The 19,594-nt window shown below is 41.8% G+C and overlaps 3 protein-coding genes and 1 pseudogene across 3 annotated transcripts; all 4 read left to right on the forward strand.

Moving 5' to 3' along the window:
- Positions 1–301: 301 nt before the first annotated feature.
- On the forward strand, positions 302–2,874 carry LOC104452111. Its single transcript, XM_039314954.1, has 2 exons — positions 302–619; positions 2,420–2,874. The coding sequence occupies exons 1-2, from the start codon at positions 460–462 to the stop codon at positions 2,698–2,700; spliced, it is 441 nt and encodes a 146-aa protein (XP_039170888.1). The 5' UTR covers positions 302–459; the 3' UTR covers positions 2,701–2,874.
- Positions 2,875–4,790: 1,916 nt separating this feature from the next.
- On the forward strand, positions 4,791–8,425 carry LOC104450229 (probable folate-biopterin transporter 4). Its single transcript, XM_010064691.3, has 7 exons — positions 4,791–4,988; positions 5,463–5,590; positions 5,808–6,029; positions 6,542–6,997; positions 7,342–7,539; positions 7,646–7,783; positions 7,928–8,425. The coding sequence occupies exons 1-7, from the start codon at positions 4,908–4,910 to the stop codon at positions 8,187–8,189; spliced, it is 1,485 nt and encodes a 494-aa protein (XP_010062993.1). The 5' UTR covers positions 4,791–4,907; the 3' UTR covers positions 8,190–8,425.
- Positions 8,426–9,435: 1,010 nt separating this feature from the next.
- LOC104450231 (vacuolar protein sorting-associated protein 22 homolog 1) lies at positions 9,436–12,654 on the forward strand. Its single transcript, XM_010064692.3, has 7 exons — positions 9,436–9,557; positions 9,723–9,833; positions 10,415–10,550; positions 11,118–11,272; positions 11,824–11,931; positions 12,103–12,192; positions 12,301–12,654. The coding sequence occupies exons 1-7, from the start codon at positions 9,507–9,509 to the stop codon at positions 12,400–12,402; spliced, it is 753 nt and encodes a 250-aa protein (XP_010062994.2). The 5' UTR covers positions 9,436–9,506; the 3' UTR covers positions 12,403–12,654.
- Positions 12,655–13,760: 1,106 nt separating this feature from the next.
- Positions 13,761–19,185, forward strand: LOC104450232 (annotated as a pseudogene).
- Positions 19,186–19,594: the final 409 nt, after the last annotated feature.

Raw genomic sequence — 19,594 nt, forward strand, 5'->3', positions numbered from 1 at the left:
ATCAAATAGTGGGAAAAAAATAAATAACCGATTCCATTAAATTGGACAATGGGCCAGAGTCCAATTCCCGGTGCTAAGACCAACCAGTCTAGTCACCAGTTCCCAATCGTGAGAACCGCTTCTCCCGGTTCGATTGGAATTAAGAATCAGATTGAGAACCGATCACCCTTAAATGTACCTTCTTTAGAATTGTTAAAAATTCGAATAACATTTCAAATATGAGCTAAAACGAACGGGCCCCATGTGGCCCATCTGGACTCTTGCCTCTCGGCCCATAACCAAACTTCCCACCGACAGAAGAGAGAGTGGGGCCCGGCGAAGTTAAACCGCGAAGCTCTCAGCCGCGAAGGCAGTCTGGGGACATTTGTCTTTCATCTTCTTCCTCGTGGATTCCGACCTTCACCGAATTCAGCTTCAGCAGCAGCATCAGCAGCAGCAGCAGCAGCAGCAGCAGAAGCCATGGAATCGCGGCGATGGGAGCTGTTGCTCTCTCTTTCTCTCCTGCTGTCGTTCCTCTTCGTCTCCGGAGCCAGAGGCTGGACCGGCGAAATCCGCGGCCGGGTCGTCTGTGACGTCTGCGGCGATTCTTCCATCGGACCCGAAGATCACGTCCTCCAAGGTCCCTCTCTCTCTCTCTCTCTCCCTCTCTCACGCGCACACGCCCGCCGATGAGCGAGTTACTGTTGTGTACGGTGAAATCGAATCCTTGTGATCTTTGCGTCCTCCGTGCCCGGTTGATCGCGGAAAACGTGTCTTGCCCACCCTCTCCGCGGAATGGGTAGAATTTCGCGTTGATGATGGGGCCGCTCGATTATTTCGATAGATTAGTTTTTGAGTCGCGTGCTTATCAAGGGAGCGAGTCGATGCACTTCACAGTGCTAGACCGTAGCGAATCTACTGCGGGATTGCCGTATGCTCATGGAATCGATCGCAATTGCGTGGATGGTTTTGCTATGTCGAAGAAAAACAGCTGGAGAGAAATCGATTACTGGCCCACGTTACGTGGAGAAGAACGAAGGCAATGGCAGCACCACTCGGCATGGAGAATACTAGGTCTAGCGATTCCACACCCATTTGCAGCTACTCGGTGGTAATAGAGGAAAGTTGTCGTCATGGTTAGGGTTACTGTTGTTCTTTTTATTTGGAGTCGATCACAATTAGCACCGTCTAACCGTGTAATTCTCAATTTCCGTCCTTACTAAAACACGAGACAATGTTGAGCTTGCCAGAAGCTTGACTGTCCTGAAGGTTATTGAGCTACAGGTTCTTTCTCGAAATAATCTTATGTTGCCCTTAATCTGCTTTTTAGTTTGGATTGTAAGGCTTCTTGTAGATTGCTTCTGAGTGGAAGGATAGGTTAATGCAATTTGTCGATGAGGTTGCTTTATCTGTGGTCATTGTGCTCCAGCATAATCTTCCAATTGGAGATCGTGACATACCAGATGATCATATAAGGAAGAGCTCAAAATGAGACTTAATTGTTCGTAGAGATGTCTTAGCGTATGCACACATTGAGCTTTCAAAATGATTGGCCAGAGCTGAAGGTCGAGGTATTCGCGGACCAGTTGCTCATCTTTGCTTCAATCGGTGAGATGTGACTGAGGAAAAGGCCTGGCATTTGGAGGGTGAAGGCCTTTTCTTCTTTTATTTTTTTCCCCAGTATATTAATGAAATTTGTTGGATAGAAGAGAAGACCTTACCATAGGCTTTTTGCCTTTTATGATAGAGGAGCTTCAGTTATTCGGTATTGTAGAAAGCAAATAGAGGTTATGGGAAGAACTAATTTGATGGAAGAGAGATGAGTGCGAGGACATTCGTATCTCGGGGATTTTGCCAGACATTGGTGAGAATGTTTACCATGACAACATTAGAGTGCATAAGATGGGCGACCCACTGGCTGGGGTGAAAGCTCGTCAGTCAAGTTTTTGCTTTTCGTATGGATGAGAAACCATATATTGGTAATAACTGAGGTGTCCTCCACTGCAACTAAGATTTCTAGATTCTAGGTTGTTACATGGTGGGAATGGGGCTTATTCTTCTTTCTACGTAGCTCAATCAAATGAGGTGGACTTCATTAACAAATGTCTTGTCCATATGATAATTTACAATTCATTACATGGATATCAGTTAAAATGGCTATGAGATTCAATATATTGGCTGTCTGACAATTTTTATGCTGGTTACTTGGGGGTAATCATGTGAAGTCCGTTCTTATCTAGGTTGTGAGAGCCTCTAGAGACCACTGTATTGAGAAACTTTTTTCTATGGATTCATCTTTATAAAGCCGGGATTGTAGTTCAAAAGGGAGTTGGAACCTTTCTGTTTCAATCTTGCAAAGTTTGTTTTTGATCTTTCTGTAAATTGAAAGATGGTCGGCTGTACATAATTATTGAGTTTTTTTCTCTTCTTTCTGTTGCAGGCGCTGAAGTCGCTGTTCTTTGCATCACAAAATCTGGTGAAGTTGTCAACTATCAAGCATTTACAAACTCCAAGGGGGTATACAAAGTTGCAGAGACGATGCCCGAGAGTGATCGCTGGGACGCTTGTCTTGCACGTCCCATCAGCAGTTTCCATGAGCATTGCACTCAACTTGGGGGTGGCACTGCTGGCGTCAAATTTAGCTACAACCATCCATCAGGCTACTTCCATACCGTTAGGCCGTTCGTGTATCGCACTGTCAATGTTCCAACATACTGTTGATTGTACTTGGTATAAAAGGGGGTGAAAAAGAACATACTGATGAGTGTAAAGGTTGATGTTCCAGCAACTGCTATAGGAGTGCAGATCTCAATGCATTGTCTCATGCTATATCGCCGAAAATGTAAAATGCTTGGTCATAGTCACCCGGAAATAGAGGTTTCATTAATGTGGTCATGGTGATTGCTGTTGTGTTCAATCTTTTAGTCGCGGGAAGCAAACAACAGGTAATCTTGTTCAGCGAAAAGAGCACGACAGGAGGCAAGTTGTTTTCCTGCTGTTATGAAGGCGCGAAGGTGCCCAAATCGCATGCCACTCTCCTTAATAATGTGTCAAGCAACTGGGATTTTTCTAATCAAATACAAAGTTAGGGAAAATTTCAAAAAATGACCCAAAATGTCTTTATTTTCTAAAATAAGGATCCGAAGAGGATTTTGTTTCAAATAAGATTCTAAAGTATCATTGATTATTTTAAATAAGAGCTTGAAGTGGTTTTGGTTGTTTCATAAAAGGACTTGATCTCACCCTAGGTTCTTTCAAGTTAAATTTTCTGACTGGTCAAGAGTATTTTCGTTATTTGTCATTTTCTCTTATTATTTTCTTCTTCTTCTTCTTCTTCTTCCTCCTCTTTGTTGGTGGTCGGACGGCCACCAGCTATGCCCATAGAGGGCTGGGCGAGGTGACCCTTCCCCAAGGCCATCTGTGAGGTCGGCCCTTACCGGCCCTAAGCGAGGCTAACCCTTGCCGGATCTCATTGGCCGTAAGTGAGGCCACCCTCGTTAAATTTGGGGAGGGTTGGCCTTGCCTGCCCTAAACGATGGCTCGACAACCCTCACCAGCAGGCGACGATCCTCATTCATTGGCCCTTACCACGCCACTCGCAAAGGTCGGCCTCGCTTGGGGCGAGTGAGGGTCGACGAGGGCCAACCTTGTTGATGGCCCTTGGGCGAGGATGAGGCTATCCCTCACTTGTGGCTAGTATGGGTGGTCCTTGTTGGTGAGGCAACCCTTGCCTAGCCCTTTGTGGACATTGTTGGTGGTTGGCCAACCACCGGCGAAGAGGAAGAAAAAGAACAAAAAAAAAAAAAAAGGAAGGAAATGGCAAATGATGAAAATACCATTAATTATTGAAAAGTCAAGTCTCTATTTAAAACATAAATAGTCATTTTAGGTATTTATTTGAAATAACATGCACTTAAGAAAAGTGATGTCATTTCAGGTGTTTATTTGAAACAATATTCACTTTGGATCCTTATTTGAGAAAAAAATAATGACACTTTGAGTCCCTTTTTGGAATTTTCCCTACAAAGTTAGAGTCCAATGCCTAGACATCAAACTGGTGTCATAAATTTCACAATCAACTAATTAATGCTGAAGAAAGTGAATGCCGAATAAAATGAAATGAATTAGAAGTGCGTTAATGGTGACAAAAGATTGATAGGCACTTCCTAGTGGTTCATTAATTTTTGAAGTGCGTTGTCTAGGGAAAATGAATTATTTGTAAAATATTTTTCTAAAAATAATTAATTATTTTTCTTATAAAAATGTATTAGCAAATAATATATTTACAATTTATGAAAAGTATATTGTTATCGAAAATAATATTATTTTATTTTAATTAATTATTTTAAGTGATATAAACAATCATTTTTATGTAATGTTTTTTAAATTATTCACTTTTTACGAAATTAATAAAGCTTTATGTATTTCTTATTTTCTTATTTTTCCTTTAAATATTTCTCTGATAAAAATTATTGCAGCTCACGGATCGAGAGTTTCTAAATGGACTACCTAAATAAATTATTCTACACATGCAGACAGTGGAGACTGCCCAAAATGAGCAAAAATCTCGACATAATAGATGGAAGTGCTTTTTCTGCCGATTTATAATAATCGGTCAACGCACATTACTTCCTTTCCTTTCAGAGCAATTGCTGTCGTGGCGACATCCCATAGGTTTAAAGGACGTGTCCCCGAATCTCATCTCGAATTGACGGTATCACCCCCGACTTTATTCGCACGCCCTCTTCATTCGAATTCCTGGAGCAAGGGCAAAGCCGTCGGCCTATATAAACCCGAAAAACCAACCGTCGATTGAAAGCATGCCCCGCTTTGCCAAGAGACCAATTGAAACGGAAATTCAGGGATGATGAGATGGTAGCGCGAGATCCCTCCATTTTCGAACTGCAAAAAAGGAGGGGGAGAAGAAGATGACTAAAGGATTGAAGCAGCTGAGAGCGGCATTCGGAGCGTCGTTCCTGTGGCTCGTTTGCTTGATCTACTTCACTCAGGTTCGATTCGAATCCTACCTCCGCTTCGAGCCGATTCCCGTTCGGACGCGTAGATTGTTCTTTTTCCCTTTTGCTTCCTTTCGGACACGTGCTCGCGATCATAGGAAGGATCGAGAGTCGCATCGTCTTGTGGAGTTTTAGTGATTTTTCTGGTGTTGTGTGGTTCTCGTTTGCGTGTGTTCTCGGGTGAGTAATGCGCGTCGGTATCAAGCACTTCGGATTCTTTTCGATATCGGAAGATTTTCTTCTGTTGATCGGTTTCTTTTACTGCAAGCTGATTAGGGCTCTGAATTGTGGGTTTCTGATTACGGGCACGAGTCTTGCGCCCGTGTTTCGTGCTTTGACGGTTGATGCGGATAGGTGGCTGTACCTTCTAGCTGGGAAACGACCACATCGTGCCTCGCTCTATTGGATTTTGTTGTTGCTGTCGCTGCTTTCGTTCCATTTTGTGATGGTTTCTCTATTTGTATGCAGGGTTTCAGGTCGTTTGCGTGGACTGCGGTTTCTTACCAGCTCAAAGACATACTCAAATTGTCGCCCTCGGCCTCTCAATTCGTGTTTTCAGTTGCATTTTTCCCATGGAGCATAAAGCCTTTATATGGGTAACGCATTGAATATGCCCTGCAGCACTGATCATAGTCATGTCTGCCGAAATGGGTTTATTTTTAGGGCCATGTTTATTACAAGACCCTTCCTTGATTTCCTCACCCCTGATTTTGTTTGTGTAGTCATTCTCTTGTCTGAAGCAATGTGTGTTTGTTTGTCGGTGTTCTTTCTCTCAATTTACTTCCTTTGACTTCACTATGTTATGGTGTGCAGCATTGTGTCAGATTGCATTCCAATTGGAGGAAGAAAACGGGTTCCATACCTTATTCTTTCGACAATACTCTCTCTCGTGCCATGGCTTATTTTGGGCCTCAGTGCTTATTTTAGGAATTCTAGATGGTACCTCACGATCTTCTTAACTGTCCAAAATCTGGGCTCGGCGATGGCTGATGTTGTCATTGATGCAATGATCGCTGAAGCTGTGAGATTCGAGAAGTATGTCCCTTCACTCTTCTGCTTTTTGAATTTTTTCTTTGCAGAGAAAATTTATAGTTATAACTTCCACCTTGCTTGTGATCATCATACCACTCAATGACATTTTTCTCTTGTTACCCTATTTTAGGGCATCAGACTAGAGTAAAATGTTTACATTATAGACATAATTCTCAGATTTATAAACATTCACCCTTGTTCTTGCTGCCAATGAAAGAGACTTACTTTCATATGGATTTTATTAGAGAGGCCTCAGAGCACTTGTTGAGCAACAAAATAAGGAAAAATTAAGGTATCCAAAACAGTGACTTGTTGTATGTGTGATCAATAACGTGGAAATCCAACAATCACTAATTATGCTTAACAAGTGTCCCAAAGGTATTCATTAACAGGCTTCTAATATTTCATATCGGGCTACATTTTCAATTGGATTGTTCGTGCTTATAATTTAGGGGAGATTATGTACATTTAATTTGTGAGCTCAGCATAACCTTACTCTTGTTACTCTTGTTCAGGGCTTCGTTTGCTGGAGATCTTCAGTCACTGTCTTGGTTTGCAATGGCTTTTGGTGGTATTTGTGGGAGTGTATTAGGCGGATATGCATTAACCAATGTGGAGATAGCAACTATTTTTCTTCTATTCACCGTGCTGCCAGCTGTACAATTACTTTCATGTGGTTTAGTAAAGGAGAATCCCTTACGCAAAAATGATGAAAAAGATCATCTTGAAGGCAACCATCTGATGAATGGCAACAGTAGTTTAATAGATGAGGATAGCTTTACAGTTAAGAAAGAAAGTAAGAGGACTTCGAGAAGAAAGAAGAGCCACAAGAGTAGAAAAAAGACAGATGTTGCCTCTGATAGGTCCAGACCTTTCCGGGAAGGTGATCGACTAGTCTTGAAATGGTTTCGCTCTCTGAAAAATGCTATTTACGGTCTATACCAAGCTTTTCAACAGCCAGTCATATGGAGGTAAGTGGACAGAAAGCTAAACCTATGGAAGTGAAGTAGGTATAAATTATCGATAATTTGTCAATGACTCTATTTTTACTTTGTCTAAGGACAAAACGCCTTGCTACTGGTGTTATGCCATCAAATGATCTGCCCCTTATTCTTCGTAGATGTTACCTAGTGGATATGCACATAAGTATGTCTATTAGCCTCGTCCTTTTTATAGAGTTAAATGTGTCTGAGTGGTAAAAAGGAATGCCCTTATCTTTGTTGAATTCTTTGTCCTGAGTGATTTTAGGATGCATTTGGCCAAATTTCTAATCGGGTGCTTTTCTATTTCTTTTCCTCGATCCTTGTAAGACCAGACCTATGGCTTGGTTTTTTCTAGCTCACGTAACCGTTCCAAACCTCTCAACGGTCTTGTTCTACTACCAGACGGAGTTTTTAAAACTGGAAGCATCGTTTTTGGGGACTTCGCGTGTTGTTGGATGGGTAGGCCTCATGATTGGGACCTTTATATACAATCGTTTCTTCAAGACCATGAAGTTACGAAAAATCCTCTTGTAAGTTTTGGCTGCTTTCTGCCTTAGTTTTCTCTTCGGTAAATATATTCTTCTATAATTCAGTTTGCTGATGGGTCTTCGTTTATTATCCATGAACACAATGCAGGTTTGCTCATGTTGGTTTAGCCTTGCTGACCACACTGGATATGATTCTAGTATCTCGAATAAATGTGTCGTTTGGAATATCAGATAAAGTTATGGTGTTGAGTGGATCTGCTCTTGCTGATGCAATCAATCAACTCAAGTATGTGCAGTGCGTCTTTGTCTGCACTTTACTAAGATCTGCCCTTGCTGTTCAATAGTGTGTTCCCAATTGAATTTACCAGCACAGCTCTCTAGACCATCCTTTCTCATAATCTGCGGGCATTGTTTTTTCTTGTGAACGCAGGTTCATGCCATTCTTGATTCTATCTGGACAGTTGTGTCCGCCCGGAATTGAAGGGACTCTATTTGCACTCTTCATGTCAATCAACAATTTTGGATCCACGCTGGGTTCATTTGTAGGTGCCGGCTTGGCTTCATTCTTGAATATCAACTCCGGTTCTTTTGACAATCTCCTTCTAGGAATTGCTATACAAGTCGTCTGCATATTCATTCCAGTTGCCTTGCTATTCTTGATACCGAAAGACGCCACTGGGATTTCTGCTTAGGAGTAGATTATATTTTCAACAGGGTTGCAGAGAAGAGTTTAGGATATACATTAGGAGAGGACTTTTCTCCTTCATGACTCTCTCCAGTATAGCAGTTGACAGGTAGATTTTTTAACGTACAACTCCACTGAGCGTTAGATACAACAAGGAAGTTAAATGGAAGATATTCTTGTACTTCTTTCCATAGAATGGGAAAAATTCCTCGGGCCTCACTTAAACTCATCGTTCGAACTTCAGTGATTTTATGTGATCATATGCTGAAATTGTATCCCCAATTTATGCGGTGGAATGCCAACCTCACCACGGCATCCCAACCCTACCGTCACCGCCTCTCTCCCTGTGCGTGCCCGACTCTGTATTGGGCGAGCTCGCTCGCGGGAGGCCTTAAGCTTGCAACCGAAGCTGGAGGCCGAGCTTGCAGTGGCCACAAGCCGTTGGAGGTGGCCCTCGTGAGCCATGCGAGAACCTCTTTAATTGGGCTTTTGCTAAGAAATCACTACCGGTGATGTTGATGGCTAGTTGTCTCGTCATTTTTAAAGGTTTAAGACGCCTGCCTTTTTTGGCATCCTTATGATCCCCAAGAGAAGCATATAAATATATACCTACATGAATAATCTAAAATCGTTATCCGGCCTAAACCAGGCAATCGTCACATTGGATGGAGAAGTGAATTTTTGGTAAAGATATAGAAACGGAAATGAAAGGGGAAACACCGTTCTTTAGCATCCTAGAAAAGCTATATGAAGTCTTGTGTGTTAAACTAACATTGGATGGAGAAGTGAATTTTTAATAAAGATATAAAAACGAAAATGAAAGGGGAAACAACGTTCTCTAACATTCTAGAAAAGCTATATAATGTCTTGCATACTAGATTTTTTTTTTTTTTTTTTTGACGGTATCTTGCGTACTTAGATTAATGAGCGGGCAATTGGTTTTTCTTTACTCACAAAAAAAAGGAAGAAATCTTAGAAAAGTTATATAATGTCTTGCGGACTAGATTAATGAGCGGGCAATTGGTTTTTCTTTACTCACAAAAAAAGGAAGATTATATATGTAGGGGGAAAAAAAGAAAAAAGAGGAGAGTGGAGAGAAGCCTTTTCTCTGTATATCAGAGCCAGGTTTCGATCCTGGGACCTGTGGGTTATGGGCCCACCACGCTTCCGCTGCGCCACTCTGATTGTTGTTGACACATCTCCTTTCTAAATATATATATCGTCTGTCTTCGAGTCGCTCCTCCACATCATTCATCCCCTTCCTGCTGGTCATTCCAAAACCTTTCGTCTGAACTGAACACGGAGAGAGAGAGAGAGAGCGGAGATGAGAAGACGACCTGGAATCGGAGGCCTGCAAACGGCGGCAAATGCTAGGGTTCGTTTCGTTTCGTTTAGTTTCGTTGCCATCCTCATCATGTTTTCCGTCATTCTCTGTAGCCGAATCCACTACCGCCTGCTTTGCTTTGCTTCCTTTCCCAATCGAACCGTTCCTTTCTCGCTCAAATTGACCCTCGTTGCTTTCTTCGTTGCGTCCGGGCAGGATCAATACCGATTGCTCGGAGAGAATGTAGCGAAGATCCGGACCGATCTCATGAAGGAGCAGCTCGCTACCTTCCGCTCCCAGCTCGAGGACTTCGCTCGCAAGCACAAGGTCGATTCCTGCTGCACTCGATTTTTCCCATCTCTTTTGTCGATTTTGAGGTGACTGGTGGAATTAGAATTTAACGGGGAAGATTATACAGTCAGTTGAATGCCTTTTCGGATGGAATTGGCTGCAAATTGCGGCGATGGTGTCTGAGAATTTGTCGTCAGAACTCTATGTAGTGGAGGCCTATTGGCTAATGAGTTTTCCTGATGTGCGCATGTTCATAGTGCTTGCAGTTTGTAATCGCCATAAATGATTTGCCGTTCATGATGCGGTGCTGCCCTTCGGGCTAGTTCTGTCAGTTTTTCCGGTTGAATCATATTTGATGAATTGCCATTGCTTCTGTATTGGCAATAATATTTCTTTAGCTTGTGAATTAGCAGTGTCTCCTTTTTCTTTGTATTAGAAGTTGTTGATTGGAGTTTCCAAAGACGAGTCTTGTACCCTGTTGATAGAGACGCATGTACTCGACAATGCATGCTTTTGAACGATAGTTTCACTTCGTTTTTAAATATTTCTGTTCGTCTCTTTCTTGCAATTAAATAGATTATGGGGAATGATGATCAAGCTTCACTAATGATGTGCAGAATGACATTCGCAAGAATCCCGCATTCAGGTCGCAGTTCCACGAGATGTGCGCAAAAGTCGGAGTAGATCCTTTAGCATCAAATAAAGGTTTTTGGGCTGAGCTATTGGGGATCGGTGACTTCTATTATGAAATTGGTTGGTATTTCGTCATCTTAGTGCTTAAGTTGTAGCTTTTGTCGCTTTTAAGTTCTGAAACATGCCAAATATAGGCTGAAGTGCACATTGGTGGACATCACAAACTTAAAAAGGAAGAAAAAAAGTAGAAGGGTTTTCCTCTCGTCCTCTGCCTTTGTTAATGTTAATTCTCTTGCTTTGGAGGAAAAAAATAGATGGCCATAAAATGAATCAAATGTTTTTCAATGATAGGTGGTGAATGGCAATCTGTCTTGAATTTGCGGTGGCTTGCTATTCTCCATAGGTTTTCAAATAATCTACATAAGTAATATAGAGGTTTTTATTTGGTTAGGGCAAACTTGTCTATGTTATATAGTTGGATGAAACATTCTAGGTCTAGAGTGGGGCAGCGGGCTCATCTAAATATACCTGCAATTAGATTCTGTTTTTTCTTATTTGAAGGATAAAAGCAAATTTTCCCCTTTGATTCATTTAGTCTTTTTTCTCCGTATAATATTAGTTGGTTGAAGCTTATGTATCAGCTCGTCATAGATTTTCTTATGCTGAATAGGCTACTCAATTAGTCAGGGGTGCAAATTGTTGAGATTTGCTTGGCAACGAGAGCCCAAAATGGAGGTTTAATCAACCTGCAGGAGCTCTGCAGTCTTCTTCGTGAGAAGAGAAAAGGCTCAAGGGAAGCTGTTTCTGAGGATGATTGCTTGCGAGCCATAAGTAAGCTGAAGGTATCGTGTAATAAGTTTCCCATGCAACATCTGATCCTATCTTTGCATGCTCCACCTTAAGACTAACGTCTTCATCTGATATCGTGTTTGACCATTGAAGTAATTCTAGGAAGACACAGCGGATGTGTTTCTTAAGTAGTGTTATATTTAAATATTTGATACAGGAAACTCTAAGGATGGAAATTTTGACCTCACTGAGGCTTTCTGACATTCTGTCCATCTCTATTGAATCTTTTGTATATTCTACTAATGTATGAGGTGTATGTATCTCCCTATAAGATGCACTAAGATCAAGTGCTTCCACGCATCACACAGTACCTGGTGGAAATACTGCATTTTGTGCCTATCATCTGTTGTGAAAGTCCGGCTTGTTGAATCTTTGATCAATCTGGATTGGGGTTCATCTATGAGCTTCCTTTGTTGCATAATGGTTCTAGTGAAGTGACTTACTTGTCTATACATGTCCCTGTATGTTTGCTCATGTTAACATTTTTTTTAAAACTAGTTTATACTGTAAACTTAGTCACATAAATGGCATTTTTTGTTTCCAGGTGTTGGGTAGTGGTTTTGAGGTCATATCTGTTGGGAAGAAAAAGCTTGTTCGATCAGTCCCAACTGAGTTGAACAAAGATCATAATGAAATCATTGAGCTCGCCCAGGTACTTTCTCTTGTGGATCTCAACTCTTTTATTCCCTTTTACATCTCAGATGCGGTTGTTCAATATCTTTTAGAATATAGTTGCATTGGTCCTTTCTGTTCTAGCTCTCTTTACCAGTATCTTAATATGAGAAATCTTGATGAAAAAGCTCTCAATTTGCTATGATGTTAGGGTCAAGGTTTCGTGACCGTTGATGAGCTAGAGAGACGGCTGTCCTGGACCTCTGGCCGTGCCATTGATGCACTCGAAACTTTGTTGAAAGTAAGTTTGCGTGGCCATTTGAGTAGGTTTCTGTCCTTTTTCGCTCCAAAAGGGTTTCGGTGATTGGGTTGCTTAGGCTTATAAACACCATCATCTTGCTGGGCGCAGGAAGGTTTTGCTATGATTGATGACGGACACAGCGATGGCAGACGTAGGTACTGGTTCCCTTGTGTATCATCCATATCTTCGTTGGGAGGAAATGACACCTAAAACGAGGGGATCGCTTTTCTCCACTTTTTCGGCTTTAAGTTGAGAAGGTGGTCGAGAATTTGTTCCTTCCAAAGATTCAAAGCGATGGGAAAAGAGGATTGAAATAAGTCATTGCGTGGGACAAAATGGTTTCTGTTTTCACCTGCAACTCTTATAGCTTTGTCTGTAACTTCACATGTCAGCGTAAATACATACAATTTGGTTTCTATCTGGAGATATTTGAATACTAATTCGGTTACAATTACTCGGATAGTGCATGCCTCCAAGGTTTGGATTAACTAGTTATTCTTCCGATCGGCGATTCTTATCCTGAACGCGGTCCCTATATCTCACCATAATTTTTAGCTTAATTTGGTTGCCCTTGGATGATTAAATTTGTCAGTCTGTTCGTCGTCGGGCCTTCCGGTTTCTTTCTTAGCCACAAGTTCCAACTCAGAGGACAAGGAAGAGCGCATCCATCCAACAACTTCCTAGTTCTACTTCAGCATCGCGCCATTAGCGTGCCTTCAAGGCTTTCGCGGATATTCGGCGTGCAGATTCCATCTTTAGATGCGTGAATAATGCGATCTTCTAAATTCTTCGATACGATTCTATCAAGGCGTCATCTCCATGGGTCACATGCATATTATATTTTATTTCTAGTCAATATATAATATAATTTGTGAAATTTCATCGAAACCTTCATATTTTACCCGCTCGAGTTAGGGCCATTGCACAATATTTCCTTTCCACCGGCAGTAAAGCAGTAAATGTCAGGCGGAAAAAATCGAGGTAGATTATTCTTTTTCAGAGTGATATTGGAGGGGATGGAAAAGGAAAACTTCAAGGGGCAAAGTATCATTTAGTCGACCCCTTTTATGCTATGGCACTCTACGCAACCGAGGATACTAGTTAGCCTGTGGTTGGGTACAATGCTGTAAGCGTGTTAACTCAGTCGTGGGCTTTTCACTTATTCTCACTCATTTCTAGACGTAAGAAGCTACTATACCTATATATTTAGTAGTAATTAGGATAAAGTCTCAACGTGGTGTCTACCTTCGTATCGTAGCGCTCCTTAATTTCCTATTTATTTTTGTCTTCTCAACAGAGAATGAATACATGGGTGACATTGTGGAGTCTTCCACCTAGGGCAATTCTCCCACCCGTTTCTTCCCTTTTAGCTTTTTAAGAACTTACCCAGGTCGAATGGGGCAAAGTATCATTTAGCCGTCCCCTTTTTACGTTTGGGTTCTCGAATCAGGTTGGACTCCACAACTAAGAAGGAACCGGGTCGGGTCGGGTCGGGTCGGGTCGGGTCGGGTCGGGTCGGCGAAACAACTCGGCCGAGCCTAATGTATCAACTACCCTTTTTCTCGTCTTGCCCCAACGGAAGATCAAATTCATGCGTTGAAGCGATTATCAGCGCTGACGAAGCCGCCAAATTCCAGGAATCGTCGTCATCTCCATCAACGACACTAAAAACTCTCTCTCTCTTCCCATCTATCCATCGCCCGCACGCCCGCATAACAGAATCTCTCTCTCTCTCTCTCTCTTTCTCTGTGTCCGCGATGGCAATGGCTTCTTCGGCTTCTTCGTCTCCAATCGCGCTGCTGCTCGCCTTCCTCGCCGCCGTCTCCGCCGTCGCGCCCCTCTCGCAGTCCGCGAAACTGCCGTTCCGCCCCGAGGACGCGCTCCCGCTGTTGCCGAGGCAGCTCTCGTGGCCGATCCTCAACCGCCTCCGCGGCCCCTGGATCTCTTGCCCACCTTCGTCGGCTCCGCCTCCCCCTCCGCCAATGCCAGCTTGAACTGGAAGGGCGCCTGCTTCTACGACTCCACGGCCTGGATGGAGTTCCACAACAAGAGCGAGAGCGAATTCGGCGGGGGCACGCTCCACATCAAGGTCTGATTCTGGCGTTCTCTTCGTGGATTCGTGCGTGTTGTTGAACTCGGTGAGCGTATTTTCGCTTGTTATTGGGAATCGGAACGCTGGAGATTTTTGATAGTTGAGGATGACTGAGTTAGGTTGCAAATGAATCTGAGTTATTGCGAGCCACTTGAGCTCCGGTTGAATTTTGTTAGTTTTGACTCTATGATAGGTATCGAACCAAGTGGAGTTGAATTCGATTTCGTGATGCTTTACTTGATTGGTTCGCATGTGATTTGACAGTAGACTTTCTGGTGATAACTATGTCTTCGACTGATTGAGGCCTTTGTGCTTATGAATTGCTTTTGGATAACCATCCAAGCTCTGGCCTAGCGGAATAGTGACTACCTTATCAGCTGAGTTCAGTATCCAGCCTTGAGTTTTGATCTAAGAATCGAGTTTGGACAAAAACCTGTATTGAGTCGACTCACCTCTGACCATTCCCCGGATATTGGCTGTGCATCTCAATACAGTTGGTTGGGAAAAAGCGTTTAGTTTCTCTATTTGCCCGTTCAGGTTTCTCAGTTCAAGATATTACTGGAAAGTGAGGCTTTTCTTTTGTGGGCATTTGCTGCTTGCATAGTTTTCTTCCCATTTGATGTATCGTTGTGAGCCTTTAGACGTTTTGTTATTTGATCGCTGATTCAATTCTTTTCCTAGTATCATAATCCATACAGATATTCAATTTTGTTATTTATGGCAAGGCATTTATGTCATGTTCCTAGGGACACGTGGTTGTTGCTCCATCCGTGATTTTAAATAGTGCTGCATATAACCTGTTATTATCTGTGTTGTGTCATGCTTTCAAGTGGTGACTGGTAATTATGAATTTTATGGGCACTAATTCAGGTCAACAAGGCTCACAGCTGGACATGCATGGATCTTTATGTCTTTGCAACTCCATACCGTGTGACATGGGATTACTACTTCTTATCTCGGGAGCATACCCTTGAGTTTAAGGCTTGGGAAGGAAAAGCAGAGTATGAATACGTACGTGTGTACTCTCTTTAATAAGGGACTTAACATCTTCCTTGTCATGTTTTGTAGTCATTATTATCTGGATGAAAACATGGTCCCTTTTCATCTGAAATCAGGTAAAAAGCAAGGGAGTTTCTATCTTCCTCATGGAAGCTGGGATGCTTGGAACAATTCAAGCTCTGTGGGATGTCTTCCCTTTGTTTACAAATACTGGCTGGGGTGAAAACTCTAATGTTGCCTTTCTCAAGAAGCACATGGGTGCTTCCTTTGAGGAACGCCCCGAACCCTGGGTGACAAACATAAGTACAGATGATATTCATTCTGGAGATTTCCTTGCAATTTCAAAAATCCGTGGGCGGTGGGGTGGCTTTGAGACATTGGAGAAGTGGGTCAGTGGTTCTTATGCTGGTCATTCTGCAGTTTGCTTGAGGGACTCTGAAGGAAAGCTGTGGGTTGGAGAATCAGGACACGAGAATGAAGAGGTAGGATCAAAAATTGGCTGGCCTGGTATATAAGGTGCTTCTATAGAAAAGTATTGCGTCTGATCCGTCCTTTACCCATCCTAATGGGAACATGCCTTCATTAGCATGATGCAATTGATTTGTGGTTCGGCTTAGAGTATTTCACTTTTGTTCATGCCAAATTCCTCATCAGCTGCCTTACCCAGTTATTCCGAGGATGAGGAAAGTCATAAGCAGCAAATACTTGACCTGAGTGATCATTGTAAAAGGAGGAAAAGTGGTTGCAGAATTTTTGCCTAATTTACAGATATATTTGCTTTGCTGCATCCAATAATTTACTTTGTGTTTTCACTGTCCCGTCTCACTATGCTGGTCTTTTCTTCTTAGTCTGTTCAAGGGAAGCTCAGAGCACAAGAGACTTTTTTCGGGTTATTTGGTCAGTCAGCCATTTGTATTTTCTGCTGCCTGCCTTCCATGCTAAAATTTAACAGACCTGCTTTTCTCACAAGTGGCAGCAATTTGGTGTTGATATAAGACGCTATGCTGATGAGGAGTGAATCTGGGTGGATTTGCAAGTCCTTATGAGAATGCAGCAATTTAATATAGACCTAAGAAAAAACTTGTGCATTGACGAACAGCAGCTTTCTAGTTTACCATTTGTAGTTGTCTGAGACATGATTCATAAAGCTCATGGTATTTCAAAGTTTTGCCAATTATAATGACTTTGAAGGACTTTTCCTTTGTTTTTTCCTCCTTTTAGGGTGAAGACATTATTGCGATGTTACCATGGGATGAATGGTGGGAGTTTGAGCTGAATAAGGATAATGCCAATCCCCATATTGCATTACTTCCCTTGCATCCTGACATACGGGCCAAGTTCAATGAATCTGCTGCATGGGAATATGCTCGGAGTATGGAAGGAAAACCGTATGGTTATCACAACATGATATTTAGCTGGATAGACACAATTGACGGGAACTATCCACCTCCCTTGGATGCTCATCTGGTATCCTTATTTAACTTTATTTCTGTTTCCATAGTTTATCCGAATAAATCAATAATCATCAATAGGGTTATCTATAGGCTACCTTCCGGTCTATGTTCAGTTGAAAATGCAGATTCTTGTGCCTTTGAGACATCTAACTAGAAGTTCAGATTTACATACTGTGACATGTTATGCATTTTAAAGGTCTCCTTTTCCGCTGGTTTAACTAGTGCAGTGACTATACAGGTTGCATCTGTTATGACAGTGTGGAATCAATTAAGGCCTTCTTATGCTGCTAACTTGTGGAACGAAGCCTTGAACTTGCGACTTGGAACTGAGGTATCATTAACAGTTTGTCGCTGCTGAGGAACTTTGGTTTAGAAAAATACTGTTTAATATTATGACTCCATAGGATCTTTATGTAGACTTGAACAGTTCACGAGGACATATCTCATGGATGAGTCAGATATGAGTATTCTTGAGTATTCATTTAATTTGAGTGAAATGGCTACATTATTAAATTTTTTAACTTGTACGGCTAGGCTCCGCAATCCACCTAGAATGTTCTCTAGTAAGGACTTATGTTATGGTGTCATTTAGTAGGAAGCCAATTAAGGTTTAACTTCTCTATGTCCATAGTTTGATTTGCCTTGATGCTGGAGTGGAGACCATGCATCATTTATCTTCTTGTAAACAGCACCATCCCTCTTTTCCCTGTCAGGTTAACAGTAGGCCTCTTCTTTCTAAAATCCTTTTCCTTCCTTGGGACTTTGCCATCTGGTTTATTGGGACTCTAATGACACGACGGATTAGCTCAGATTGAGATCCTAGAGAGAGTGGATTGTTGAGGACGAGAAATTCAGATGTACTTCATATATTTCTTTTTTGTTTGTTTTTTTTTGCAACAAAACGATGTGTTGTCCCATAAAAAATTATACATAATTCAGCTAAGCGAAAATGCTCCAACATCCAACTTTTCTTCAAGTAACTGATTTGCTTTGATTTCGATTCCTTAGTCAAGGAATAATGTCAAGTTTTGTGTTTCCTGGAATAAGAAGTGAAAATTAGGGACTTGAGGGAACTTGTAGGTGTGATTGGGTAAAAACTCATTTTTTGATGGTTTAAAGGACTAGAGCAAAAAGGAAAAAACCTTTACCAAAAAAAAAAAAAAAAAAAAAAAAAAAATTTTAGAAGAAAAACGACTTAAACATATATGTCGGGTCATTGAAGGCAACGACCTGTATCTCTGGTACTTCTCTGTATGCTTGATGAGATGTGCCAGATGAAGCGCAAAAAAGGCAGGTTGAGGATATGTCTATGAAAACATATACATACTTTGACAACTGAAGGGGATAAAAATTGTTATGTGAAATCCATCATATCCTTTCCCTTTTCCAGAAATAATCGTTGACTTCATGCAGGGGCTGGATCTTCCAGATATTTTAGTGGAGACTGAAAAGCGTGGCTCATCCTTCGATGAACTGCTTACCATCCCTGAGAAGGATGATTGGCTGTACAGTGATGGAAAGTCAACCTCTTGCATTGCCTTTGTTCTTGAAATGTACAAGGAGGCAGGATTGTTTGGTTCAATTGCCGACTCTATTCAAGTGACGGAATTCACGGTGAGGCCACCATGCACAATGTGCATCATCTTGTTTGAGTGGATTGTCATTTCATATTGGGTACCGGGAGTTAGGTTCTTTCATGACATGAATTCCATTTCTTTTCTTGGGGAGAAGAATAGTGAATCCAGTCATTTTACGTTGGGAGAAAGGAAAAACTAATTAATTGTATCAGTCCTATGAATTATGCATTTGATTAGAGATATCTCTCTTAGATGCTTCCAGTTTTCTGTTTCTGAAGTTCAAGTTCCTCATTTCGTCTTTCTTCACATGCGCAGATAAAAGATGCATATATGCTGCGGTTCTTTGAGAATAATTCGAGCCGTTTGCCGAAATGGTGCAACGATGCCGATGATGTCAAACTCCCCTTCTGTCAAATCCGAGGGAAGTACCGGATGGAACTACCGGGATACAATACCATGGACCCATACCCCCATATGAACGAGAGGTGTCCTTCCCTGCCTCCAAAATACCTCAGGCCAAGAAATTGCTAATGTAAGTTCGGATTTTGGATGGCATGTTATATTCCGTATCCTCAGATGGCTTCCGCCAGGTATTTCTTTGTTTCCTCAAAGGAATAGTTGATGTGCTAGTGGATAGGTACTGTGATAGTTGTAAATATGTGATTAGACAGTCGTGGAGGGAAAATTATTGGTCACCGGATGCAAGTCTTGTACGGCATGCTGTATATTGTACATCGTTTGTAGCTTTTCCCAGGAGTAATGTTCTTATTTATTCTGATTCTGACATGTAAAGACACATTTGACGTTGAAAAAGTCTACAACAGGCAAAGTTGGCCGGCTAAATTGTAGAATTGGGTTATATTAAGTTTCATTTGCTTTGCAGAAAATATTAAAATATTTTAAAAAAGTTCCGAGAAATGACTTCCTTTTCTGATGCTCGGCTGAGAGATGAAAATAAATTAGAAAGTATTTTCTATCGTTTGATATAAAAAATTTGATTTGATTTTTTTAAATAGACATGCACTATTTGGGCATTAGTTTTTTGTCCAGGGGTAGCTAGGAAACTGAGTACGGGCACTAGAGTCAAGTCCGACCACGATGGATCTTGACTTGAGTGTCGAGAATGGGGCATGGGTACCAAGGTCTTGGGTCTTAGCCTGGATAGACCCGAGCTTGAGCACTAAGGACTCAAGTTTGAGCGTTGAGGACCTAGGACTTGAGCATAGCCTTCGTTGACCCAACCTTGAGTGCTTGGACATTTGGGCTTCGGGCCAAAACGA

Source organism: Eucalyptus grandis, chromosome 6, assembly GCF_016545825.1.
Source record: "Eucalyptus grandis isolate ANBG69807.140 chromosome 6, ASM1654582v1, whole genome shotgun sequence".
Lineage (NCBI taxonomy): Eukaryota > Viridiplantae > Streptophyta > Magnoliopsida > Myrtales > Myrtaceae > Eucalyptus > Eucalyptus grandis.